This window comes from Trachinotus anak, unplaced genomic scaffold (assembly GCF_046630095.1).
Source record: "Trachinotus anak isolate AG129_WGS33_773 ecotype Australia unplaced genomic scaffold, CSIRO_AGI_Tana_v1 ptg000021l, whole genome shotgun sequence".
Classification (NCBI taxonomy): Eukaryota; Metazoa; Chordata; class Actinopteri; order Carangiformes; family Carangidae; genus Trachinotus; species Trachinotus anak.
This window is the reverse complement of record NW_027273872.1, coordinates 14,547,501-14,575,450: the sequence shown is the minus strand read 5'-3', so window position 1 is coordinate 14,575,450 and position 27,950 is coordinate 14,547,501. Positions and strand designations below refer to the sequence as shown.

General features: G+C 42.2%; 2 protein-coding genes across 6 annotated transcripts in view; one reads left to right on the top strand and one right to left on the bottom strand.

Moving 5' to 3' along the window:
• The first annotated feature begins 848 nt into the window (after window positions 1–848).
• On the top strand, window positions 849–4,049 carry tlx3b (T cell leukemia homeobox 3b). Its single transcript, XM_071506926.1, has 3 exons — window positions 849–1,584; window positions 2,616–2,853; window positions 3,520–4,049. Exons 1-3 carry the CDS (start codon window positions 1,158–1,160, stop codon window positions 3,701–3,703), a joined length of 849 nt encoding a protein of 282 aa, XP_071363027.1. The 5' UTR covers window positions 849–1,157; the 3' UTR covers window positions 3,704–4,049.
• An 877-nt stretch (window positions 4,050–4,926) lies between these two features.
• Window positions 4,927–27,950, bottom strand: part of LOC139637933 (A-type potassium channel modulatory protein KCNIP1) — a 39,633-nt gene continuing 16,609 nt past the window's right edge. For 2 of the 5 annotated variants that reach the window (XM_071506927.1, XM_071506929.1), the window contains 7 exons: window positions 8,457–8,581; window positions 8,167–8,236; window positions 7,994–8,064; window positions 7,788–7,895; window positions 7,565–7,669; window positions 7,078–7,140; window positions 4,927–6,675 (listed from right to left, as the gene is read on the bottom strand). In XM_071506927.1, coding sequence (XP_071363028.1) covers window positions 6,628–6,675; window positions 7,078–7,140; window positions 7,565–7,669; window positions 7,788–7,895; window positions 7,994–8,064; window positions 8,167–8,236; window positions 8,457–8,581 — 590 coding nt within the window. In that variant the 3' untranslated portion in view covers window positions 4,927–6,627. Of the gene's footprint in view, window positions 6,676–7,077; window positions 7,141–7,564; window positions 7,670–7,787; window positions 7,896–7,993; window positions 8,065–8,166; window positions 8,237–8,456; window positions 8,582–18,165; window positions 18,404–27,950 lie in introns of those variants that run through there. The other 3 variants (XM_071506932.1, XM_071506930.1, XM_071506928.1) reach the window with 2 other exon arrangements.

The following is a 27,950-nucleotide window of genomic DNA, read 5'->3' as shown; positions in this document are numbered from 1 at the left end:
TTCAGCTTAAAAATGCCACAATTTTGACAGCTGAACAGTAAACGCCACAGTGCAGGCGGATGTCAGAGAAAAATAAAAATCACTTATTTGATTATAAGGCATGAACGTTTTAAGGGACTGATATTAAAGAGGGAAAGAAATTGAGGCTGACATTTTTTCCTTTTGGTCTGTCTTTTATAATACATCTGTGATAAATAGTCTTCAGGTTATAGAGCTTTCTCTAATAGCTTTCAACCAGCTTCCGTATGAACTTATTATTCCCGTGCATTCCACATGTGTCAAATGACAGACTGAAGAGGTGACACAGGCAGCAAGAGGACAAATGACGCGCACTTGGTGTCTGGCCTGAAAAGTGGTAATGCGCACAAGTATCAATTCATCAGACACTAAGGTGGGTAAAAAGTTTCCCCAACTGATCTCATTTGTCACCAAAACTTATAAACCCCTTCATAGTGAATACATTTCCAGGGTCGAGCGGAACACTGACAGATGACTGTCACAACACCATTTGGTTGATATTATAAAATATTAGACGTTCGTCACCAAACAGCTTAGAAGAACATTTTTCTTGTGATCCCTGCTGCGATTTTTTTTTTTTTTTTTTTTTTTTTTTTTTTAACATATGCCACATAAATTTCCATGAAGTTGTCGTTGGCTCTTTACTCTTCATTATAATGATTAAAAAAACGACACCATCCAATACTGTCTCACTCTGAAGACACGAAGATGCCATTTCTTGCCATATATGTATAACAAGCTGACGCCCGTGGTTATGGGAAATCTTGATTATTGTGCCAAATCCTGGGCCTACCCACATTAACATTCAATCAGTCATTCTGCTGCCAGCCAATGAAAGGTGGAGAGGGATGGAGGAGGACGGAGCTGCTAGACGGAGCGTTTTGACGCGCTGAGAGGAGGACAGAGCGTCACATCTCTCCAAACGCCCATCAAACTTTCACCACAGCCTGTAAAGAGGACCCAGTCCTCTGAAAGAGGCCTGTTAGAGACAACGAGGACACGCTGGATTCTGGGAAGACGGTTGGACAGCGATGGAGACACTACTGGCGATGACTTTTGGTACAGTTTGACCCTGCTGTGAATCCCACCGAAAACATCCTGTTCAGTTTTTTTGTCCTTTTTGCGACAGAGCTACGGGAATGGAGCAAGCACCCAGCGCGCCGAGCCCTCCTCCCAAACCGGCCCATCATGAGCCCATCAGCTTCGGCATCGACCAGATCCTGGGAGCCGGTACAGAGCCAGAAAACGGGCGCACGGCTGGAAGACAAAGTGGATCAGATTTAAGCAGCGGGGACGGTTATTACAGTTTAGGAAGCCCGACCGGGGCCAGCGCGCCCTCTTACACCGCGCTGTCTATCTCCCTCTCCGGTATAATGCCTCCGGTGGAGGCTTCAGGTTCATACGGAGAGAGCAGGAGTCTGGGCAGCCGGGGAGTGATTCGAGTCCCGGCTCACAGACCCGTGGCAGCCCCGGGACCCCCAGCCCCCGTTCAGGGCGCTGTCCCTGGGTTTGGAGGACTGTGCTTCCCCTGGATAGGAAACAGGTTTGCCAAGGACAGAATATCAGGTGGGCCAGCTGTTCGACCTAATAGGTTACCTCATTAATATTTGATCATGTTTAAAACGTTAGTAACCTATGCTGAACCATTTCAAACAATACAACACCTGTGTCAAATATTTGTAAAGGCTGTTTACAGCCAACTGAAATGTTTTCACTTTAATTATTTAAATGGATTAAAGCAGATGGAAACACAACAGGATATATGTTCAAAAATATCTTTAAACAACGGTGAATAAAAGGCCAAGGCCAATATTTACAGATTCTTATTAAAGGGCTGGTGTCTGACTTCACTCGTGTGAGGATTTGAATATTTCATTTCCACACCAGTTTTAGCAAAATAAGTCATGTACAATCACAGCTACTGTTTTTATGCTTAAGAACCAAACAGCAACAACATGGCCCTGTCATAATGCTGTAGTGAAAATGAATTATACATGTTCTCAATAGGCTACATGAAGGGTAAATAAGACGAAGTCAAGCTATCACGCTGTCAAAAGTTCAGTCTACTTCATAAATTATAGAGAAAATCTTAGAAAATATACTCCACAAAAATTAAGGGTCTAATGAGTTTTCTGCATTTAACAAAAAAAGTAAAGAAAGTTAAGGTGTACATTAAAAGTTCATTTAAAACATTTAATCACAGGGCAGCCTGTATCCTGTTTTATTAAAGACTAATAGGAGCCTTTATTTACAAAGGCCTATAACAGCAGTAAGGAAAACAGAAATAGGCCAACAGGCCTGTAATTAGCAGGGTCGATACTATCCGTTAAATCCCAAACAACTTTAAGATGAGTGTGCATTTATTTTTATCACTGTATTGTTTCCAATACTTTAGCCAGACTCATCTTTTACAATTAATTTCGTCTCACACATTTCACATGTGGCCTACACTGTCTAAATAGGGAATTATTGTCAAACAGGGCAGATATCTGTGATATATGGCCTTAAATTTCCATATAGAGTGGGGAGTGAAATAGTCTGTTTGGTGCTGTATGAAATCTCATCCACTCACCGGTGCGTGCGTCTCTTCCCTGCAGCCGCTCTGGTGCCGTTCGCCGTCACACGGCGGATAGGACACCCGTACCAGAACCGGACACCTCCCAAACGGAAAAAGCCTCGCACGTCCTTCTCCAGAGTTCAGATCTGCGAGCTGGAGAAACGCTTCCACCGGCAGAAGTACCTGGCCAGCGCCGAGCGGGCAGCTCTGGCCAAGAGTCTGAAGATGACAGACGCACAGGTCAAAACCTGGTTTCAGAACCGCAGGACCAAGTGGAGGTTGGTATGAAATTTCATATTCATGTCAGAGTTGTCAGTCAAGAGTTTTCATCTATAACCGCATTCCATTACATGTTCCTCCTCAGAAAACACAGGCAGTTGTGACCTGTTTCCGTGAGGAGTTTCGCCCTCCTCAGACAAACTTTCCTCGTTAAGCCCATGACCCCGCGCGTAATTTCCTGTTAACTGACCCCGTGGAGTGGGAGTAAAAAACTAAAGGAAAAACACCAACAAATAATAATAATAAAAAAAAAAAAAAACAGCTTAAAATAATATTATTGGCATTTTTCTTTTTTTTTATCTTCAGTGAAAATACATTTTAGGTAGAACCTTTAAATTTTGTAAAATATCAATTAGCCCAAAATAATTGTTATTTTTTTATCTCCAAAATGTCCACAGCTTATTACAGGAAGTCAAAGACATCTTTTTCGTGTGTTAATTTCTCGTGCTTCAGACAAATCCTCTCATCCCTGCATCGCACTGTAGACATCCGTTTATTCCATTCTAACAATTTACCACTACTGCACACTGTTATGCAGCCTGTATGTATTCTCACACTTCCTGGCTCTTTTTATATTCTTTAATTTTATGTAGGTCTTAACCCCACTTTTTATTTATGAAGAATGCATCTATCAACGTTAAAATTCTCCTCCTGCCTCCTTTCAGGAGACAGACAGCCGAGGAGAGGGAGGCGGAGCGTCAGCAGGCCAATCGTCTCATCCTGCAGCTGCAGCAGTCCGCCCTCCAGAAGTCCCTCAGCGAATCAGCGGTGTCGGATCCACTGTGCGCCCATAACTCCTCCCTGTATGCCCTGCAGAACCTCCAACCCTGGGCCGAGGACAGGGAATAGAGACCAAACAGCAGGCTGCAATCAATAAGCATCATCTATTACCCCTGGGAGGATAAATAAATTAAATTAGGCCTACATGAGGACAGTGGGACTTACTTCGATCCATACAATGGAGAAAAAAAAAATTGATGTTGGACCAGAAAAAACTGAAGAGTGGGCCACAGCCATTTGAGTGGATGGTTGTGAAACTGGACCTGAAATGATGGTGAGTGAGTGGTGCCTGTCTTGAAGCAGAAACAGAACTTTCTTGGACTAAATCTCGCAACTCTGTACCTGGGAACAGTGAGACTTTTCAAATTGAAAGGGGAGCTGAAACAGAACTTGTCATTAAAATTTCTTGTCACCCTGTGATTGTCCTCTTGTGCTTGTACTTATTCTGTTTATTAGAATAAGAAGGAGAAGGGAATTTAGCCTATAGAGCTGAAGGAGGTAATGAATTTTCCACAGTGAGACACATGATTGAACATTTGGTGAAGGTGTTTTCTCCTTATTCTGAAACAAACAGCCTTTGCTACACTTTGAAAGAGTTAGCTCTGTTTTTTTAGGAGCGGAACAGCAACCTAACACTCCATCACCTACATAATAATGTACTTGCATAAAATGTGTCAGTGAGTTTTTAATAAATCTCTTGCTCTGGTTTATCAAAAATACAAAAAGAAAATTGCAGAGAAAATGTGGCCATTTCACTGAAATGATTCTGGTGCTTCAAGCTTCCTCAAATCTCATTCAAACATTTACTCACTCCGACTACAATGCACCAGCACAATCACCTGTGCATACACAGGTGTGGCGCGCCGTCTTAGCCCCAAAAACTGATGCCCAAATGTTGCATTGTGGCAAAACTGCTATTGTGAGCAGTAATAAAAGGAAAATAAATGTCAGGATTAGTGGAGAGAAAAGTGAAAAAGAGGCTGTAAGTTGGGTAATAAAGGGAATGATGCATGTCTAAAGACGGTGGTGAAGTTTTTTCAAATGCACATTATCATGCTTTATTTTAGGGCCATATCCTTTGGGATAGTGTCACAGATGTACATCCCCTTTTTGTACGTTGATTGTATATGTGTAAATAACAGTATAAACTGTTAGTGTGATTTTTTCCTTTTTGCTCCTGCTCTTTATGATGCATCATAAAAACGATTTTAGGCTTCTGAGACACAATCAAAAAAAAAAAAGCGTAAAAAAAAAAAAAAAGTCAAGGTAAAATATAGCAGTCATGAATTCACTTTGTTTCTTGAAAAGTTTATTGATAAATATAATGATTTTATACAATATTTCAATACACACATTATTTCATTCTGACAGTTTTAAGCTGTCTGTGTGTCTGTATGCCTGTCTATCTGTCTTCCTGTCCGTCAGTCTGTCTGGGTACACATCTCAGCAAGGATTTTTATTACACGATTGGTGGCACAGTGAGTGGGCATGACAGCAAATCATTTATAAATCTGTGTTTTTGTCCTGCTCAATCTTCATAACGATGGCTCTTGTTTGAATCATGGCTTCCATTCCTTCAGAATCAGTGAAAAGGTCTCTGTTCTCATCTTCTGTCTTATTCTCTCATCTTTGTCACCCTCTACTCCTTCCTCCATCATCGCTCCTTCTAGCTCCCCTCTTCTGTCTCCCTGCCTCACAGTGAAAGGTTGGTCGCTCTGAGTCGACATTTTCAACAGACAGGATTGACGACGAAACTCTCCTCTGTGGCTGAAACACGGTCAGTTCAGCTGGACTTATTGTTGTGTCCACAAGGTGAAGCTAGAATAAATGACACTTTAATATTCAGGAAAAAAAAAAAAGAAAAAAAGAAAAAAACAAAAACAACTTTACATCAGGACACCACACATACACTTAGACGCATGCACATCCTTGCATCACTCTGCAAAAGTAAACCTCAAGGTAGACTCTATTTAACAATGAATGCCAGGAATAGAATAATTACAGTTATATCCAATTCGATAGAAAGACAAGACAGAGAGTCAGAAGACACACAGACAGACACGAATAATTCCAGACAGCGAGAAGAAGCCACAAATACACAAATAAATATCTACAGTCGAGTCGTTACAACATTGAAACACTGATCGAAACCACTGGAACACACACAGTAGGAGTAACAAGGGCTTTTGGGGACTGTCGCAAGCTGTCACAAGACGCGAGCTGGCTGCGGTCACACTCAGCTGTGCAAACCTTTACAGGCCTGTGTCTGAAAACAGACGAGGTGGCTCTGTGAGATGCTACACCCAGACCTGGCCTCCCTAATGCCACCACTTAGAGCAAGAAGAGGACTGTACTGCCACTAAGGTTTTTTCTATGGCACATATATGTTAGATATGCCGTAGGCCTCTGTCTTGCATGCTTCACGATATTGCTCACGTTTGTTGCATTGACAAAGAAGTTCATGATGAAAGCAGCAATATTTAAGCCTCTAATGCACCAATTATGCATTTGTTTGATCTTACTGCCAAGCTGCTTTCAGGAATCCCAGTCCTGCTTGATAACGTGGTTCAATTTATATCTCAGAAAAAGGATTTGACCAAATGTGAAAAGATTCAGTATTTACACAATGGCATGAAGTACACACTGTCCAACATGACGGTAACCGTAACGACAGCAACAATTGAGGCAGATGGAGACGAGATGAATGGTCACAGAAAGGTCAAATGAAAGTCTGAAGGACATTTCCCAAAAACCGGTGATGGTTTTTTTCGCCATGGATTTGTTACAGCAGGACACCTCCCATGAAGTTTTGTGGCAACCGTCACACACAAAGCAACAAGCTCTTTGTTTCATTTCAATTACAAGCTGTGCAGTTCCTTTTCTCATGCATGTTCATCTCTCCTTCTCCCTCCCGTCTTTCTTCTTTGTTCTTTTTTCTCTTCTCTCGCTCTCTGTGCTTTCATCTATTGCGCGGTCTCCCTCTTCTTTGTTGTCTAGATGACGTTTTCAAAGAGCTGCAGAGACCTCATAATGTTTTCATCCTGTGCAAAGAAGATGGGAAATTGAGAAGCAGACTGTGAGGAGAAGCACATCCAACAATCACCGTTTAATTCAGTTTACCGGCCACTAGGGGGCACTGAAAGTCCATAAACTAGAGACAGTATGAATATGTCAGTTATCGAGCTCCAAAGGCAAAGACACTGAAGTAAACACATTGTTTTGAGGGTGAAAAGATCATAATTAATAGCCAGTATAGCAAGACTTGCAAAGGAGGTGAAAATAAGGCCTTCTGTAAAAAGCAAGTAAAATTTTTTTGACTTTTTGTAAGTCACCCAGCCATCATTCATTTTGCACATGTGCTGTGAAAAAGGTCTTCCGCAACATTAAAGGGATCCTCACGGTTTATTTAAGAGAAAAGAGAACTTAAAGAAAAAGCAGAGTACCTCTTCACAAGAGAGGATGAATTCATCAAGAGTGACCACGCCGTCTCTGTTTTTGTCCATTTTCTGTGGAGAGACAAACACATGCATGAAGCCATTTGTGCAGTGCGTAGGGGACAATATTAAGATATGAATCAAAGATAGTAACGCATGGTACACACGGCCTAAAAATCAGTAGCCTTTTCTGTGAGATTACTTTCAGTCTTTGCCCCATGTTCACTGCTGTGTTCTGCAAAGATCATCAGCCAGTTAGAGTGATGTCTTTCCTTATGTTTTTTTTTTTTTTTTTTTTTATTGGTAAATTTGTTTTTTTTCTCTCTTTTATTTGCTGATTAACCAATGTACATGCTTATGATCAATTTTTTCTTTAGTTTTGCTGATGCTGGAAATATAAAGCATGTAGTGTTTGACTGATACATCCTTGTTTGGTCAGTCATTGATGTTTGTGTTGTTGGGTTTTTATTTGATTCAATAAAAGACTCAGATGTACCTGAAAGAAGGCATCCACATGCTGCCTGGGGGCGTCGGTCTTCAAGACAGGGTAGGTGTACTTCCCCATCATGTCGTATATCGCTCTGACAATGTCTGTCATCTCCTATGAGACAGAACACAGATGCACAAATGAGACATGATCAATAAAAAAACCAAACACAGTGTGTATAACCACACATCTACAAAAAACATAACACATGCACAGGTACACAAACACACACCTCTTTGTTGATGTATCCATCTCTGTTGATATCATAGAGGTTAAATGTCCACTGGAGCTTCTCGGTGACAGAGCCCCTCAGCAGGATGGACAGAGCTGTTACAAAGTCCTGATGGGGAGAGACACAAAGGCAGAGTGACAAACTGAAGGTGGATCACACATCTTCGAAAACCCGAGCGCCAACGTACAGAAACGTAGAAAACAGACCTCAAACTTTATGGAGCCGGTGTGTGCTGCGTCAAACGCGTTGAACAGGTAGTGTGCGTAGGTGCTGGCATCTGCAGGAGAAGAAAGAAGAAGTTTGCACTGTGGGCAGGAACAACACAGAGACAGAGACAGGTACAGACACAAACATTACAACGCACACACTCTCTGTGTACCTCCATGTGGGAAGAACTGGGAGTATATTTGCTTGAAGGTTTCCTCATTTACAACACCACTTGGACACTCCTGGAAAGAGAGGGAGACAAAAAGGAAGAGGGAGAGAGGAGAACGTATAAGTAAAGAAGACAGACCAACCCCACTGGTCAAATAGAGGAGGACAGCTATAGGTGTAGAAATTAGCACAGCAAAACAAAAACTATTGTAGAAGTGAAAAAAATATTATTATTATTATTATTATTATTATTAACACCAGTTTTGTTTCTTTTGCACTTTCACACTCACTTACATTCTTGAAGCCCCTGTAGAGCACCTGGAGCTCTCTTTTGGTGAAGTTGGTTTGAGCTTCTAGCGTGTCCAGGCCCTCTGGTCGATGGCACACCATGGTCATCTCCAGGTCATCGTCAGCTTTATCTAAAGAAACAAAAAAGAAAAGAAAGCACTATTATTTAACATGAAGTCATACATGACCTCCAAAGGGTGAGAGAGCAGATGTAGAGAAGAAGACACTGGACATGTGAAAAAAAAAAAAGGGAAAGGGGACACATTGCCTCAGGGAACGACACTGAAATCTTTCTGAAAAGGTAGATTCATATAAAGTGTAACCGAAAAAAGAGAAGGAGAGGAGAGGATGAGAGATGGAGGTACAGAGAGGTAGAGGTCAGCCTTGCTGCCCCATTTTCCTCCTCTCACCGGTCCCATCATTAACAACTCATTACTCTCCTCGCTGTAGGGGAGGGGAGAGAGGACACACACACTCACACACAAAGTGCCTATAGGTGAACATGACAGTATAAAAGCAGGACATTCTCTTTTTCTCTCTCAGACACTCAGCCACACATTTACATGAGCACACACACTCCCCAAAGCAATCTACAATGTAATAATTATGCATACTGTTCTAACTGTGCATAATTTAACTGATATAGTAATAAAAAAAAAATCTGAATATGATAAAGTGGTCAGAATGAGTGGTAGTAAAATACCAGAGACCAAAAAAAAAAAAAAAAAAAGGAACTTACTGCTGGTTAAGTAATAGGATGCCGTGTTTTATTAAAGCCATTTCAGAATAATGAATAATGTCCATCACTCATCTGTCTCAGCCCGTCCATAGATACATCTAATAATTATACATACATAAATGATAAATAAAAATAATATGAATGATGTGGAGGAGAGACTGGCAGATACGTGCGCCCACGTTTAGACACTGGTGTGTCAGGTCTGGACTGCTGCCAGTGTGGACCTCTAATTATTGGTAAGAGCTGAATTCCCATCCAGACGGCTGAATGGAGACCAAGTACAATTGTTTTTTTAACATTTAAATGCAAATTACAATCATCACTCGAGTCTAGAGAACTGTTTGGTGTCTGATTTACAACTGCTTATATCAAAACCTTAAACAGAACATTACTGCACTGTCCTCAGAGAGTCTGAGCAGACAGTGGTTTGGATGGGAGCTGGTACAGTCACAGATACTTTTAAAGGCCCCTGTCCTGCTTTAATTGAGTTTCACGAGGTGCAAGGTTCACTATGTCCTTGGCAATCCAGATTTTGAAACATCAACAGTCTTGAAATAGAAACATTTTTATCAGTGTGGAAAGACCATTAGTGCTTTGTGAAGCTTCATTACACCAATACCTCTTCAGTTCCATTCTAGCAATGAATCATGGGTACCAGGTCGGCATTTTTACTGTGCAAAGCAAAGACAGCTTCATCTCACTGCTAAATTAAACCTCACTGTTTCAGATTGAGTATCCAGCGTTCCCATTTAATACATCAGCAGACTTTTTCATGCACAGAAGTGCTGCCATCAGGGTTTAAGAGCCAAAAGTGGGTTTGAATTTAAGTGTCAATTATGATGTTCAAATGTGGCACTGTGGTGTCATTGTACATCATGATGCGAACACATTACAAAACCAAACACAACTAATTTAAAACTGTAATAGTCAACAGGAATTACAATAATTCATTTTGTTACGCAGCAAGAGCTTGTTGTGTCGTGGCTGCTAATCTTCTATAATACTGGAGCATTATTACTTTGTGGCTTTGTACAACTCATAATATTGAGTTGCTTAGCAGTCCTGCTTTACATCTTGCTTTCAGAGAGAGAGAGAGAGAGAGAGAGAGAGAGAGAGAGAGAGAGAGAGAGAGAGAGAGAGAGAGAGAGAGAGAGAGAGAGAGAGAGAGAGAGAGAGAGAGAGAGAGAGAGAGAGAGAGAGAGAGAGAGCGAGCTCTGGCCCTTAAGGCCATTTGTTTCATCACTCAGTTCAGTCGTTGTCAGGGGGAAGATTCAGAATCATACCCAAGGCAAGATTATTCACACCCAATTCCCAGTGTTTTTAAGTCAGACTGTATAACTGCATAACCACGCACACACACACGCACACACGCACACACGCACACACGCACACACACACACACACACACACACACACACACACACACAGATTCTAATGTGGTGCTCTTACCCTATAAAAATAACCTTTTTGCTTGTGTCTAACACTGTTATTCCCACACAGCGTAGTGTTTGTGCACCTATAGAGTACGGGCTCCTTTGAAAGGCGTCACAGAGACTCTTATTAAAGCCCTGATGGCACCTGCAGAGTCACCATCACACTCTATGCTTCAAATAAAAACCAACACAGCACAGGACATCCCACCTCACAGAGCAATGAACAGTAATACCAGTAAGTCATCAGATATTTTAAAGCAGAACAGTATTATGGCAGCATCATGTCTAGCATATGATAAGGCAGCTTTATGAAAAGTATGTAAAACATGAAAGTTAATATAATAATGGGAGAATCAGGACGAGTTAGTCGTCAGTGAATTTCTCTTAAAGAGTAACAATGGAACAGATGACAGTTTCAGCCTCTTCACTGTCAGAAAACTATTATTCTGTCTTGAAGGTCACCAGTTTCTTCCTCTTGTGGTAAAAGCCAATGTAAGCAGCTAACGGAAAATCTTATTCATAAACTCAGCTTCACTATACAATGGGATAAAGTATATACAGTCTAGAATGTAAAATGATGTAACATAACCTATATCAAAAACATTATGATAAGAATATAAACAAATGCTGAAATAGCCACTGGCCTTCAGACAGTACAACATATTCTATTGAAACAAACATCAGCTGCTTATTACTTGTTTTCCATTGTCGCTGTTGATATGCTGAGTTTTTTTCATGGTAGTATTAGGATAAGTTTCCATCATTATTTGTTTTCTTTGTATCATGTGTGGTATCAGTATGAGTAGCAATAGCAATGCTAGTGTTTAAGTATGACAGCAGTAGACCAACAAATGTATTGGACAGCTGGGTATTGCAGATTTACAATATACAAAGCAGCAGAGGAACAAATGTACAATCCCTCTCCAGCAGGTGTGTTGGGAGCAGCTATGACAATAGTGCAAAAATCATTTCTTGAAGAATTTGAGATTGTGAGTCTCCACCAACACTGAACAACTGCACAGCCTGCAGCATCAACATTTACAGTTATTGAATGTTTGTTTATTTACATGTTTGGTGAACACAAGTCCTACATATCTAACGTTTCCCAATCAGTGATCCAAATCTTTTGTTTGTTTTTAGTTTTAATAACTTGCTGGCAGACAGCAGTGAAAAAGTCCCTCTAACTTGGCTGGTTTGGTCGGTGCTGGATTATATAGGATAGTAGTTGAGCTCACTCACCCTCCACAGTGATGACTCCCAGTAGGTGCAGCATTTTGATGGCCCCACAGCACAGCAGAATGAGAGCTATTGCATGTAAGCTGTTCTCACCCTGTTCCTCTCTTTCCATTTTGATTAATTCCTTCCTCCCGCTGGCCTTAGTTTATCGCTTCAACCCACCTCTTATTCCTTCCTTTCACCATGTACAACTCGACTCTGACTGCACTTGTCTATTGTTTCTCTACACGTCTCCTCCTGTGCCTGTAAACTTTCTATTCATGCTGCTTTCTCCTACAGTAGGTTCAGCCCTCACCTGCCTCCCTCTATCTCTGTCTTTTTATCCCCCTGTCTCCCTGTTCCCTGGGGCATCTCCCTCTCCTGACCTTCGCTCCATCCCAGTAACTCCCCCTCCCCCACCCCCCCTCCCTAACTCCACTTCCCCCACCCTCCCTCACCCCCCCCCCTCTGTGTTTCAGTTGTTGTGTCCTTCACTCTTTGGGAACAGGGCTTTAACTTGAGAGTCCAACCTGAACACATTGCAACAATGATAAACTCACCTTCTGTTGTATGACCGCAAGTGTTTGTTTTGTGACTGTGTATTCATGTGTGTGTGTGTGTTTGTGTGTGTTCAGGAGCAGATCAGGACTTGATTAATTGTCCCCATTAAGACACACAGTCATCCCCCAACAACAGAAGGCTTAATTTACCACAAAGTGACTTTTCTTGCTGAACATGCCCGAGTCCTTGGATGTGACTCACTCTACAGTATAAACAGCACTTTAGCTAAAGCAGTGATTATGAATACAGCTGGTGAGACGACAGCGTACGTCCTAATCTGCACTGTGAGCTGTATATTAACTTAATATTGTACTAAGTCTGATTGAGGAGGGAACAGGGGACTGGGTAACCTGCTGCAATCAGAGTGGGCCAGCAGGGGGCAGCAGAATCTAACACAGGGACCACCACTGTGTGTCAGAGCCTGTAATAAAGATGTGTTTCACTGCACGTGTTACGTCAGATTTAGCCGATGCATTTAGTCATATGGTGATAATGCTTATACAATGCTAATAACAAGAAGATAATAAAAATAAACACGGAATATTTGCTGCAGTATCTGTGTACTGAGACCAGCTCACGCTCATTTACAGTCTTAATGTGAATATTAAACGAAGCAGTGATTACCCAACGAGCTGAAGTGCAGCCACTGACTTGCAGACTGCAGGGGGCTCTGCTGTATCAAGAGGTTTCCAGCAGAGTTGTCAATTGCAGGTTTGCTTTATTTACTGTTCAGGAATTAAAGCAGCAGGTCTGCGTAAAAATTAAACTGAGTGGCAAGAGTAGCATTTAATTTAATTTGCAAGACATTTAAAAGATGCCATAGAGTAAACATCACTTCTTAAGGATGATTAAGTGTATATTGTGCTCGTTCAAGTGATCAACCTTGAGCTGTCTCTTCCTGTGACCGACCGGCAGCATTTCTGTTGCGATATGACGTGCAGATACGGTGAATCAGATGTTATAAACGTTCTGTAGGATATTATTACAAAATACTGAAGGGAAACGTCAAAGGAAACCTGTGATGCACTTTATATTTTCTTAAAAACATTCAAATTATAACATTAATGAGGTTTACTACAACTTATGTTGTGTACAGCTGTATTATGGATGAGGTCAGCTTTGGCGTCAGCAAATAGTTGATTAAAGGTCTCTATTAAAGATCTGTCTGTGCGTGATCTGCTAATAACAAGTACAGCCTGTCTAACCAAAGACTGATATACACTGTGGCTGATTCTTCCGTCCAAACACTGTCAAAAACACTCGAATGAGCCACAGTGTCGCACTCGGTGAGATGCTCCATCATTATCTGAATGTCTATCATCATCTGAACATATCTACTGTTCTTTATCCCACATACACTGTTCCTGCTCCTGTAAATTCTCACTAGTGCTAAAACGTGTATTAGTCCACAGCAGAAAGCAGTCCCCAACAAATGTACCATTTACTCATGTTTGAGTTAGAGTCCAGGGCCCAGCTGTTTTAGAAAATGACTGGGCCTTTTCTTACTTAAAAATTAAAAGATTCCTGAGCTGTTCTTTCACCAGGATCAAATAATAAGAAATAATGAGAAAATATGATAAGAAAATGACAATAAGAAAAAGATAGCATATTCTATCTTGTTATTCTATCTTTTTCTTACTAGCCCTTTGACTTTCCTTCACTGAGGAGCCCCCTGACCCATCGGGACACTGGGGCTGTCCCTGTCCCTTCAGTAATCCATCTATGGATACTGGGGAGTGGATGATGCTGTCCTCCGACCCTCACTGCTAAGGAAGGATTCTGTTGCTAAAAAGTAACCTCAAGCACTTCACTTCCATCTGTTACAAAAGCTATTATGAGCGGTGGAGTCTGACAGTGACCAAAAGCCTGGACCCTTTTTCTTTCAGAGCTTGTTTGGAGTATTAAGTGGTGGCCCGAACTGTCAGCTAAAAAGACTGCCTGTCACTCTCCCCAGCCAGCACCCTGTCACAAAAAATACCTCTTACATCAAACCACACACACTTCCTCCAGCCCAGAAACAGGCTTTAACTCTGAGCTCTCTCCCCAACTACTGCTGGCTGGTGTATTTAATGTTAGCTCTCATTTCTCCTCCATCTCTTCCTTTCTTCTGTTGCCCACTGAATCCTCCTTTCTCCTCCGCTTCTTATCTCTCTCACTCTGCCACTCTATCTCTGTCACGCTCTCTCTTCCCTTCTCATACTGTGTCCTGTAATCCTTGCCGGAGAGTTTGTCATTTGCATAATCTGAATTAGGCTAATCTGCTGTCCTGGCGGCAACGGAGAGAGGGCTCGCTCTCAACGGCCTCTTTAACGGTGGAGAGCGCTCTCCAAGAAAGTAGCAACTCCACTGGCCATGGGCTCCTGGGAGGTACGGAGAAAGCATCTTAAAAATAGATTTCAGCTGCAGCAGTCCTGTTTACACATAAGCGCATAATCATGTTCCACTGTGTGAATTTAAGATCTAATTCGGAGACGCATTGTTTTCCACAGTCAATATCCAAGTCAGTGGGCACGGGGCCAATCCCTGACTGGCCTTTGGGTGGTTCACTGAAAGTCCAGCGACTCGTTCCGGTTGAAAAGACACACAAACACACACGTAGAGAGCTACATGCGTCCAGTCGCAGACCCTCAAACAAGAACACATTATTTCAAGGGTCACGGATGTTTTAAAGCACCCGTGTGCGCGTAACCGTAAACAATCCCAGTCTTGCATCCTCACCCCACCCACCGCCCCCCACCCCCCCCCCCCCACCCCCCCCCCACACACACACACACACACACACACACACACACAAACACACACACACACACATACACATACACATACACATACACATCTGTTTGCTTACTAATCTTCAGCCTGTGAGGGAGGACCGGAGTGATGGACAGTATTTGCAGAATTGCACTGTGGTGCGTGTTTGTGTTTACATACAGGAGAAACACATAGTGCCTCTTCCTCACATATTAGTGCGCCACTGCTAATTATGATGGGGAAGAGTGAGTCAAATACAGCTCATTTACACACACACACACACACACACACACACACACACACACACACACACACAACAGCATGCCAATGTTGATTTTTGAGCAAATACATGTCTGGACTTGAACTGAATCTGCAGAAATTCACACACACACACACACACACACACACACACACACACTCTCCTGGATGCCAAGAGAGGAGAATGATGAGATGACTTAATAAGCACTCACACCAGCTAATGGGAGCGTGGGTGATGGAGAAAGGCAGCAAATGAGAGAAAGAATGGAGGCATGTAAGAGAGAGGGAGGTATGGAGATGAGGGTGCCAGGAGCAGAGTGTGGTTGTGGCATGTGAGAGTGTGATGGGGAAAAATTAGAACAAAGTAAGATAAAGAGAATTGGGGGGGGGGCAACGCAGAGAAGAGAAAGCAAGGAGTTACAATGGAAGAAAAAAGATGTGGAGCTGAAAAGGTTGAAGGGTGGGGAGCAGAAAGCAAGATAAGAGGAGAAGCAGAAGAGTGACAGAGAAGGGAAGGAGGGAGGAAGATTGAGACAACATTGCTGCAGGGAGAAGGAAAGACAGGCAGAGATATAGGGACTGGAAAGAAATGAAAAATGCACAAGGGAGGGGAGAAAAATGCCAGGTGAATTTTTTTTCTAGAGAAATGAGTTGTCAGAGGCCACCACGGCGGAAAAGGAAGAAAACAGCAGCCATCCTGCCAGACAGAACCAGGCAGACAAGACAACAGGTAGGAGAACGCTCCCCCCACAGAGAGCCTGTCACACAAGAACAAGAACACCTGACAGAAAATAAAGCAAGTTGAGAGAACAACAAGCAGCCTTGATGAAAACAGACAGTCCAGACAAGCGGGCATGCACATATTCAGACAGGAGCGAGATGCACACACAGCGAGGCGTTTTTCTTTTTTTTTTTTTTTTCCTTTCTCATTCAGAGCACAGTGATAAGCTCGTGCTCAGAGGATCAATCATGCAGGAATCTAATCTTGCAATATTACAGCCGTGCACTGTCTCTCTCACTGTTGCTGTCAGTGTCGCGATCCTGGATAACAAGTTATCTGTAAGACCACAGAATAGGCGGCTGCACACACACAAGCCCTGCTGCACTAATCCTGCATACAGCCGACATGTCAGAGCAGCAGAAAGAGAGAGGCGCTTAAGTACCACAACACAACACCAGAATTACAAACAACCTCCAAATAGCTCCAGCTCTACATCCCATTCTTTTATGTTTTTTTTTTTTTTTTTTTAATTTCAGGGCATTTGTAGAAGTGAAAAGGCTTGTTTTCATTTGCAGGAAGAGCCAAATTTCACACATTTGCACAATGTGAGCACATCTACAACCACCTCATTATTCAAAATAGCAACAAATTTACGCCCTGCCTTTTCAACACCCCTGGGGAAAGGTGTTTGTTTGAGCTTGTGGGAGGAAAAAAAAAGCTTATTCATAGGATGAAATGAGCCACACGCACTCACTTGGAAAAGGTCCTGTATGGTCTAATTTGCTCTGAAAAACCAATAATAGTCTGCCTCAACAAATAAGTTTAAATGACTGCACACTATTAATAGGGTATATTTTCACTCTGCGTGCTCATTCATTGGAGCAGCCAGTTTGGATTTGTTAGATTAATATACATTTGGTTTACAGGATTTTATTAGAATGAGTAACGAGGGAGTTAAACATTTCTCACAGGCAACAGGTCTTCAGAAAAAAAAAGGAAAAGAAATATATCTCCATCCTCGCCTCATCTGCATATTTGCATCTCTCACTGTCTTGCTCTCTTTCACATGGTATTGACTTATTTAGGAATACCCCCAATCTCATCAACCCCCCCCCCCCCCCCACACACACACACACACACACCCCACCCCTCCAACCCCGCCCACCCCAAAACTGACATCTTTTGTTGCCATGGCTACCATGCTTCCAAGGTAACAGCAAGACGGAAAAGCAGTGTGTGAGCAGAGTGACAAATACCTTCGACATGTGTGTGTTTACCAGTGTCGATGCTCACGTCTGCGCACAGCGCCAGACAGACAGAGCGACACGCATACTAAACCACACACACACACACACACACACACACACACACACACACCCGCACGCACACACATGCACACACACGCACACACACACACGCAAACAAGCAGACTCTGACACAGTCAAAGAAGCCGTATCTTACTTTCGTCCCTTGGTTGACTGAGTCAAAAAAGATAAGCTCAACAACAATCACATGGGTGCGCGTGCACACACACACACACACACACACAGTCACACTTTTTAAAACACTAACTTTGTTTTAAAAAGATTGTCTTTTTCCCCTGGGAACACCTGTTGGTCTCTCTCCCTCTCTCTCTCTTACACACACACACACACACACACACACACACACACACACACACACACACACACACACACCACAGACCATATGCTCTCTTTCTCTCACTGCATTTTGACTGAAATACCAGCAGTTATTAATCTTTGCTCTGCAGCTTGCCTATGTGAGCTGTATATTCGCACTGTGAGTGTCTGTGTAAAAACACACTCTTCAAAGTTTCACTGTCCATATGTGTGCATGCAGGTAAGTGTCTATGTGTGTGTAAAAGCATACATTGTGGTTAGGTTTTTTTATAGACAGTGGGGTCCAAAAGTATGAGACCACACACACACACAAACACACACATATATATTTATATATATATATACGTGCATGTGTGTGCATGTGTGTGTGTTTATGTTTGTGTGTGTCTTCCCTCACCCCTGGACGGCCTCCTCTGCTTGGTCTGCATGGTCAGCGTACCCACCACGGCCCCCATGTTTGCAGTCGTCGTCGTGGAAACAGGCACGTCTGTATGCTGAAGTCTCTATCTGTTTGTCACGTGTTTGAACGGCTAGAACGCACACACACACTCCCTCGCCCTCTTTCCTCTCTTCATCCTCCCCTCTCCTCCTCCTCCTCTCTCAGTGGCTGCTCTCGGCAGAAGCCCTCTTTCTATCATCCCTCCTTTCATGCTTTCTCACTCCATCTCACAGTGCTCCTCCTCTCTTCCTCTCTCTCTTTCTCCTTCTCCCCTTTTTCCCCCCACACTCTCCCACTCTGTCTCCCTCCCTCCCTCCCATTTCCTTGTTTTTCATTAGGGGTTGTAGCCTCTCTCTCTCTCTCTCTCTCTCTCTCTCTCTCTCTCTCTCTCTCTCTCTCTCTCTCTCTCTCTCTCTCTCTCTCTCTCTCTCTCTCTCTCTCTCTCTCTCTCTCTCTCTCTCTCTCTCTCTCTCTCTCTCTCTCTCTCTCTCTCTCTCTCTCTCTCTCTCTCTCTCTCTCTCTCTCCCCCTCCCACCTTCACCACAAGCCAGGAGCCTGAGTGGAGCATCAGTGATTCAGTATGAAATCGCAGGATGTTGATTCACTAAATTATAAATTAATATGAGGCTACCCATTGATTTGTAGATGATAACACTCTGTGGAACGCTCTGGAAACAAACCAACAAACATGCCCTGTTACATTTTCACTGATGGAGGGAAAATATGCAAGATAGATGCAAATATTGACTGGACAGGTAAATATGAATCCTGGAGTGAAAGGAGAAGATGTGTATGTGACAATAATTAGGAAGAGCATCACTTCCGTTTTTTCCCTCAACACCACGGTTCGTTGTTGAAAAGGCCACTTCAATCCAGCAACACCTCCACTCACTCCATCCATCATTCCTGTTCATTCAGCCATAATACCCCCACATACACATGAGCAGGGATGGAGAAAGGACAGAGCATCTGTGGTGGCAGATTGGAAGGAAGGAAAGAAGGAAGAAAGAAAGGATGGAAGGAAGGGGGGGGGGCTTAAAGTCAAGGATGTAAGAAAAGAGAGGGATTAAAAGCAGGATGAGGCAAGGAATGAGAAGAATGAGATATTTAATAGGATAGAAATTGAGGGCTCAAGACAAGTGTCAGATAATACTGCAGGAGTGTATGTGTGTGCGCGCTTATCCAGAAGAGCTGGATACACACACACACACACACACACACACACCAGATGAAATCACATTTTAATTACAGCCCGATCAATACAAACAAGGTATACAGAGCTACGAGATGAAAGTACAAAGAGACAAATGGGGAGGCAGCTACAGATGACACACTGTGGTATATGTGCTGTGTTTGTACAACAAACAAGCAGTGCACATTAAAAACACGATGCAGTAGTGGAACAGGTCCTCAGATTCTTTCCTGCATTCAAAAAGTGACTCATGTAAAGTTCCCAGCAAACAGTAAACGTGCTCATTATGCAGAATCACACCTTTCAGAATCTTATGTTCTTACAGACACGTGTCCACATCAGTGCACCTGTACAGTCGAACACAATCCAATTCAACTGTTCTGTCATAACTTCATTGATGATGATGATGATGATTAAATCAGTTTTTAACTGTCACAGAGGTTTTCATTCAATATTACGCTCTAGCTTCACAATATGCAGAGGTGTTTCCGATGTTCTCACCCTCAAGATCAGAATCACTTCTCAGTGTAATGCTGTCCAGTACAACACCAACTTTAACTGTGGCCTTAGTAATAACCATATAATTGAATTTTCACACTTCCAACAACATCAACAACAGCTGCACATTATAAACTCTGTAAATGTATAATTTAGAGCAGAGCTGTTGTACTGAATAATACTAAATAATAATATTGACACTCTACAGAAACTCATCTGTTCGTCACTGGCCCGGCTGATGGCCCGAGCTTCCTGATATTAAAGCCACTAACCTGAGGACACAATGCAGGCTACAACACGTAAAAATGTCATTTTCAGCTATGATCAAAGTGACAGTTTGTTTTATGGATGAAAACATTTCATATCTTCCTTTTTCCACGAAATGATTAAAAAAATAATGTTTAACAGTGCTCCAGTTGCTCCTGAAAATGATGCATATACTAGGTTTTAAGTTTTCAGTCGAGACTGAAGAGACACATTGTCCGTTTATATCACGGTAGTACAATATATTGCTTCTGCAAATGTGGCAACTGCTCAGAGTATGAAGCACTTTTTGTCAGCTGATACTGAATAATGATTATGATTAACGTTAGGAAGACATATGGAAACATATAGATGGGTGAGTAAAAACAATCTGCTTCGGTGAAAATGTGCTCATGAATACTCAGATGTGTGGGTTTGTGTGTGTGTGTGTGTGTGTGTGTGTGTGAGAGAGAGAGAGAGAGACAGAATGGACAGCAGTGGGGAGTCATGCTTTCACCCTACCCACACACACGTGCTTTCACACACAGAGGAGCGCACATATGTACACACATGCACCAACCGTGAGCAGAAAGGATGGCTGATCATACGATGAGGTCTCTGTGGACTCTAGTGGCATCCAAACAGCACGCAGCACCGTGGAGCAAGACCATTGCCTGCCACACACACACACACACACACACACACACACACACACACTGCTCTTCCTCTCTACTTGCTGTGCTATATAACACACTGCTTGTGCCTATAGGAATTTACAAGCTATCAAAATGATTCCTTGACTTGCTCCCTGCTCCATCTTTAGCCTGAAGCCATATCTATCCATCTCTCTCCACCCTCTTATCTCTGAATTTGTCTCCAGACATATGCCCTATGCCAATACTCTTTTATCTAGCCATCTCTCCCTATAAATCTCTCTGTGCACGTATCAGCCTGGTGCTCCTGTTGTTTCAAACACTGTTCCCGGCTTGTCCCAGTGTCAGTTCCCCCATCCCTCTCCACCTCCATGCGGTGTCTGACAGGTCTGTTTCCACAAGCTGACAGAAATGTTTCTCCTCCTGGTAATCATTTCAAAGTCCGTCTGTGGAGCAGAGAGAGCAGAGAGAGCAGCGAGAGCGAGAGGTTGGAGTGAGTGTGTGTTTGTTTTTGTGCTTGTATGTAAAAAAATTGCTGCCAAATTGCCTGGTGTTTCCCTGCAGGCATGTGAGGGAATGGCTACAGACTGTTTTACAAGACCCCTGTCACACTTTTACAGAAAGAGAAAATAAGACACAGAGGAGAGGAGGAAAAAAAACCCAGCAAAAAGTAGGAAGAGGTGGGAGGGGAGGGAGACAGGAAAAGCAGCGAAGACAAAGATGGAAACATATTTGACAATGAAAGAAGAAGGAGGAGGAGGAGGAGGAGGAGGAAACACACCAGGAAAGCTTCCAGCGGGAGATTAGAGTGCGATGCAGGGAGCGAAAGAAAGAGAAAGAAGTGGATAACAAGAGCCAGGAGAGTGGGCGAGTGGCATCGCAAGAAGGAAAAGGCAGAGGAGAGAGTGAGTGGGACAAGCAAGGACAAAATTTTCAGAGAAGAGGATGGAAGGACAAAGACACTGAGAAAAAAAAAACGGAGGAACAAGCGCCAGAGAAAATGAAACTCTAAAGATCTTGATTAAGATTAAAACACTGGGTGGAAGCTTCAGAAAATCAGCTCTTCAAAGCTGCACATTCAGACCAACCTCAGTGCTAACCTGCAGGCCTCTCTGTACCTCCTAAAAGATCCATCCTAACTGTTACAGGCCATGAATCTATCACGCTGCTGTATGACAGTCTTGTCGGCACACAAGGCTTTGCAATTACTCATCAGGGGCAGCGTAGCTTTGGACAGGGAAGAACATGTCTATTAGCGAAATCAATACTAATATCTACCGCTGTCCACATGAGTTCTCACACAGAAGTTTCTCTATATCTTCATTAGGGAACGCACGCAGAGCCTCTTCCCAGCTCTCATCCCATTATGAAAAAAGGGAATAATTAAAGGAGCCTCTGCCATTGATCTGTCATCATCTGGGGATGGTGGGGAAAGAGAAAAAGAGGGATGGAGGGGGTAAGCAGGGACATAGATAAGTGTAGAGAGTGAGAAATAATGATGAAAGACGGCAGAATTAGGAGTGGGAGAAGAAGCAGGAGGTAAAATTTGAATGGGAGATGGAGAGTGATTAAAGAGGGAATCAATGAAGAAGACTAAAGAGAGACAGAGAGAGAGAGAGACTGGGTAAAGGGAACAGAGTCATCTTCCTCTTCGACATGGTTTCTGCTTGACCGGTGTTCTCGCAGCTAACTAGATTGACAGTGGACACCTTCGTAAACACATGCATACACAGCCAGAGGAAAACACTCTTCATGATTCAGTTGGCTGTTTAAAGAGTGTTTTTTTTTTTTTTCCTCCGGGATTCAGAGAGGAACAGGGAGAACTGCGATTGATGTGTAGCTCCTGGAGTGATGCAAATACTGACCCATAGCTATAAATGATCATACACAGTGCAATAGAGCTGAGATGCGAAAACTTTAACTGGTTTGACCTCCTCCAATGAGAGAAGCTTTTCTACACCACATGTGATAGTAAACTGAATGGTTGGGCTTTGGGCCAATTTTTGGATCAAACAAGCAGTGGAAATACGCCATGTTAGCATCAAAGAAATTATACTAACAAGGAATCAATTAATCAAAGATAAACTCAATAATCAATAATGAAAATAATCAGTGCAACAAATGTAGAACCGTAACAGGAAAAATGGTGTTGGCCTGCAAACTTGCTCATTGTCATTTTGTATTTGTTTGCTGGACATGGGAAGAGATGAAGATACAGTACCTGTCCAGTGCATGACACAACTGTCAACCATGAGTCACGGACCTGACGCTCCTACAGGCACAGCGATACATCATGCATTATTTACAGCAAAACCAGGGGCACACTATACTCACACACCCATGCTTCCATGGAGTCAGATGACAACCTGACAGTCCAGCAGTCAGGGCATTATTTCCAGTGTCAGACTGCTCTGCAACAACATTTTGCAACACAAACAGCAGCGGTGGAGTGAAACAGACACACAGAAACATTCTGTTGGGTTTGTGAATGTCAGTGAAAGCAGTGATAAATAACACCCCCCCCCCCCTCCCGCCCCCCAAGTTGAAGCTGTTCATCTTGCCTCTGTCCTTCCTCAGCTTTTTATTTCTCAGAGGTCACAAAACCAAACTCAGTGATGTAGATTTGCTTGGCGACAGGTGATCCCTTCAGTAATACATTATTTATCATGGGAAAATAAAAGACATAAAAGCTGATTGGTCTGTGTGATATTAGGGGATTCGTTTCTGTTTTCCCTGTTATTCTGCTGCCCCATTTACAAGTTAAAAAATAGATTTTATTTTAATCAAACATGAAACAGTTCCTGTTGGGCTTAATTAGTGTAATGAATATGGAGATAGAAATTACTAATTTGTTGTGTTTGTTAACCCTCCACCCCTTCATGTTTGTATTACAAAGATTAAAAATATCAAATGTAGATGAAAACAACACAAAACGCCCAACTTGTGGCAGTTTGTATATAGAAGTAAAAGAAATCAAATTGAACTTGTATGACTGCTTCTGCTGGGGTGTTTTCAGAGAAGGAAATATATTTCAGTGCCTCTTTTTGTTTTACTCAATTGATAACTAAACCTTTACAATTTATGTGCTCAAATGGACAGCTTGTTTTCTCTGTATTTGTGTCCAGTAGCTTCTGAAAAGACAACAATTTTGATTTGAAATCAAATGACTGTGTATGAGGTTTCAGTATGTTATTGTGCATGAGGTGTACAATGCTACACTGGCAACCTTTACAGTTTGCTCTACATGAATCTCATTTCAACTGTCACATTCATTTAGCTCAAGTGATGTGCGTCACTGCTAACATAACTGTGCATACAGGCCAAACCATATAGTCAGGGCTAAGTAGCTATCTATATTCATCATCTGCATTTCTCTCATTGGCTCCAGTATTACAGAGGCCCGAAGGCAAGCATGGGGCTGAGCTGTCTACGGAGATAAATTGCATAGGAACAGTTGTTTATCTTTGAAGAACTGAGCAAAGCCGTTGCCTGCAAATATTATGCAAATAAAGCATCTTTATTTATACAGTATATTGATTTTTTATTTAATAAAATGCTCAAATGTGGGTTTAATTTGCAACACTGAAAGATCAAACACCGGCAGAGGATCCTAAATGACGGGCAGATTTTTTAAAATGGAAATGATGGTTCCAGTGAATACATGCACCGTATAATGTAAAGGAAATGTCACATATGAGTTTGCAATATCACAGTTCCATCATTACACGCTCATACTCATTCACGCACGAACACACACATGCTTCGGGCATGGGATTAACAAGATACCCGTTTTCATGTTACCGTGTGCTTAATAAAGCTCTTCAGCTGTCCTAATTGGCCCTTTTGGTGCACTTCTTTTGATGTGCAAGGACGAGAGAGAGGGGTGGAAACTGTGAAGCCTATTAAAGAAACAGGGCTTCTCTCTGCTCTTCAGCCGTGTAGAAAATGGAAACATTGAGCCAAATGCGCTTGTTCTCCAGAAGAGCCACATACACTCAGTCACACATGCACAAACAGACATTTATTTACATTCATTCTGCCGGCCCCAAACTAAAACTCCACGTGATTAGTGAGGCTTCAAACAGTTGGAGTGATCTTAGAGTACGACAAGGCTAACCTCTGTGCAAAACTCAGAACACAAAGAGATGTGAGGGCTGGAGAGAGCGAAAGAGACAGAAACCCTGAGATAAACAGCAAAGGCAGATGAACAGCCATAGATCAAGAAGAGAGCGGTTTGGGGAATAGAAGAGAAAAAAACTTGAAGGGAGAAACACATAAAAGACAAAAATGAGGAGGTGAAATGAGGTGAGAGCGAGCACGACAGAGAGAGAGAGTGAAAATTCACTTGATAGAGCGAGAGAGTACAGAGGCAAAAACAAATGGAGCGAACGGACAGGGAGATGAATGTGTTGGCGAGGTGCGGGTTTTGTAGTTTATAACATACCCGCTGGGAAATATTTCATATGAGCAGAGTAGTTTGTGCACAGTGACAGTGGATAAATTTCTTTTTTTGCCCCAGGTGAGGAGGGATAGATAAATAACTTCACACCAACCTATGGCCAAATAAGTTGGTTAGAACACTGTCTAATATCTCTGCTTTTTACCGATCTGTGTAAAAAAAAACATGACTTTATGTAGGCCACAGCATCAGTTTGGCTTCATTTAATGAACCATACTGAAAACAAAAACACCAGCTTTAGTTTCATTTCACTCAATTCATCACTATAAAATGCGCTCGATCTGACAGTAAATAGACGGCATTTGTTGAGAGCTTCTGCACCAAAGTGCTTTACAGTCATTCACCAAGCACCATAGCAATGAATGAGTATGGCTTAAAGCCTGGAACAAGGTCTATGCTGTATAGCTGTCATTTTAAACCGAATGTTCTCCATTTCTGACCAGCACATCGTAAAAAATAAAGCACTGTCTACTTGTGATTCCTTGTCATGGCTTTAAAGGACATGTAAATGAGATTTTAAACAATAATATAACAGCAAACAAGTATTTTCTATGTAAAGATAAAGTGGTGTAACGGTGTTTCTGAGCAGAGAAATAAGTCACACCCCCTCTGTGTCTGTTGAAATCCGGGGTTTCTATTCTTTGTTTTGGTATCTGGGATGGCGCACGTGAGACCCTCCCCGTTAAATCGTCTGTCCTCCACACATTTATAAACACGCAGGGACCACCCACATGCGAGATGACACAGTGCAGCACACAGCACTCAAGTAAAAGCACTTTCCAGAATTTCTTCCACTAAAGAAACCATGTTTTTCGGATAAAAGGGCCTCTGACAAAGCAATAAAATAAGACCAGAGCACAGGTGGACTGACATGGGGACAACCGGCTCAAATTCCAGTTGGCCAGGGAGCTGTCTAAACATCTACTGTAGGGCTGCACAGTTAATCAAAATATAACCTAAATCACAGTATGGCCAAGTGCAATATCCGAATCGCAGTTGCAAAAAATTGCAGGAGCTGCAACTTTTTTGATAAAGGATAAAGTGTGTCACAACATTGTTGTGCATTGTTAGCACCATAAGCATTGTGGTGCTATAGAGACACTCTGAACTACAAATCATATTCACCAAGGGGAACATAATTGTTTGGTACAAGCCTCAACAAAAATCACTTTGTCGTTATTTTTAAAAATTTCAGTGAAAATGAAATGCAATAATGATCATTCCAACTGAAATCTCAGGAGTGTGTCACTCATATCACAATCACAATATCTGCCCAAAATATTCAAAATGCCCAATTTTTTTTTCCTTTCCAGTCCGACAGTGGAGCGAATACTGGTCTGTCTTTACCGAGATGGAGAACCCTTCGAGGTGCTAAAGGAATCCAGCTTGACTCAGAACTCGGATTTCTTCTCCTCCATGTGTAAGTAAGTTTACAGCTACATAATGTTACATGTCTATTAGTGACGGCTACAAGAAGCATGATAACATTAGCTCACTTGCTGTTACAGATATGAATTTGTTCAGCAAATGTTGCTATCCCTGCCAGCATTGCTGTGGAGCATATCACAGTATTGCTAGCGTGGGCTGATGGTTGTGGCTGGATTTTTTTTTTGTTGGCTCTCATATACACAGGTTAACTTTATTCAGTTGTGCGTCTTGTTGTGTGCCGCTTTCACCAGGCTTCGTAGCACCTTGCTGACTGAGAACATGAGGAGAGTCCAGAGGTGTGGAAGTGATTTTTCCCCTCTGAAATTTTTAAAATTTGAATAATTTTTAAAGAGCTGAAGAGATAAAACTGTCCACTATTTTATCAGAAGCGTAGCAATTATGGGTCATCCTGGTGGTCTACTGATTAAGATCTATACCATATAATCGTGCTGGCTGAGGGAATCTTGCATGTCATCCCACTCTCTCTTTCCATGTCTCCTGTCCCTCTCTACTATAAAAAAAGGCTAAAATGCCAAAAAAAAATTATCTAAAAAAAAAATAGCTATTTTATACACAGGTTAAAAATAAACTGTGTGTATAAAATATGTTCATGAACCTCAGATTTATCTTGTGACCGCTTTGGTGGGTCCCAACCCCCAGGTGGAAACCACTGTTCTAAAGTTCTCCTGCTTCTCTAGCATATTTAGTATACTTATTTTCTGTCCATGTTTACCAGGATGTCTTGTGCAATAGGTCACGCTTTCCTGAAGGTTTAAATGCATACCTTCCAAAATGGTCTACAACTCTAGCAGAGAATAGATGGACGGAGCTCTGTAAACCAGTTGTATGCAGTTTTTATTCACGTCTGTAGTCTTATAAAACAACTGATGTCTAAAAAAATGTTTACAGTGACTTGATCCCTTACATTTGAATTTTAAAGTTAAAAAAGAGGTTGTCTGTTCCAACCCCCTGATATGATCCACACCACTGTCTGCTGAAACAGTGCCCCTACAGCACCAGGCGTCATGGTTACAATGATAATAACGCAGAGTGTACTGACAGCATTATACTGGACCTTCGTCGCCATGGTTACAATAATAAATACTCATGGCTTAGCCACAAAAACTACTTGGTTAGGTTTAGGAAAAGATTGTAGTTGGGTTAAACTAAGTACTTCCTTAAGGTTTGTTGTCATGGTTACAATGATAAAAACATTGTGAAGGTTGTTGAACAGCCATGGACAGAGCAAACAATATGAACTGTCAGTTTC

Bases quoted from the DNA above. Each gene is read 5' to 3' on its own strand.
- tlx3b (XM_071506926.1), top strand. From the start codon at position 1,158: ATGGAGCAAGCACCCAGCGCGCCGAGCCCTCCTCCCAAACCGGCCCAT. The intron at 1,585-2,615 runs GTGGGCCAGCTG...TCTTCCCTGCAG, and splicing joins TGCCAAGGACAGAATATCAG to CCGCTCTGGTGCCGTTCGCC. The intron at 2,854-3,519 runs GTTGGTATGAAA...GCCTCCTTTCAG, and splicing joins AACCGCAGGACCAAGTGGAG to GAGACAGACAGCCGAGGAGA.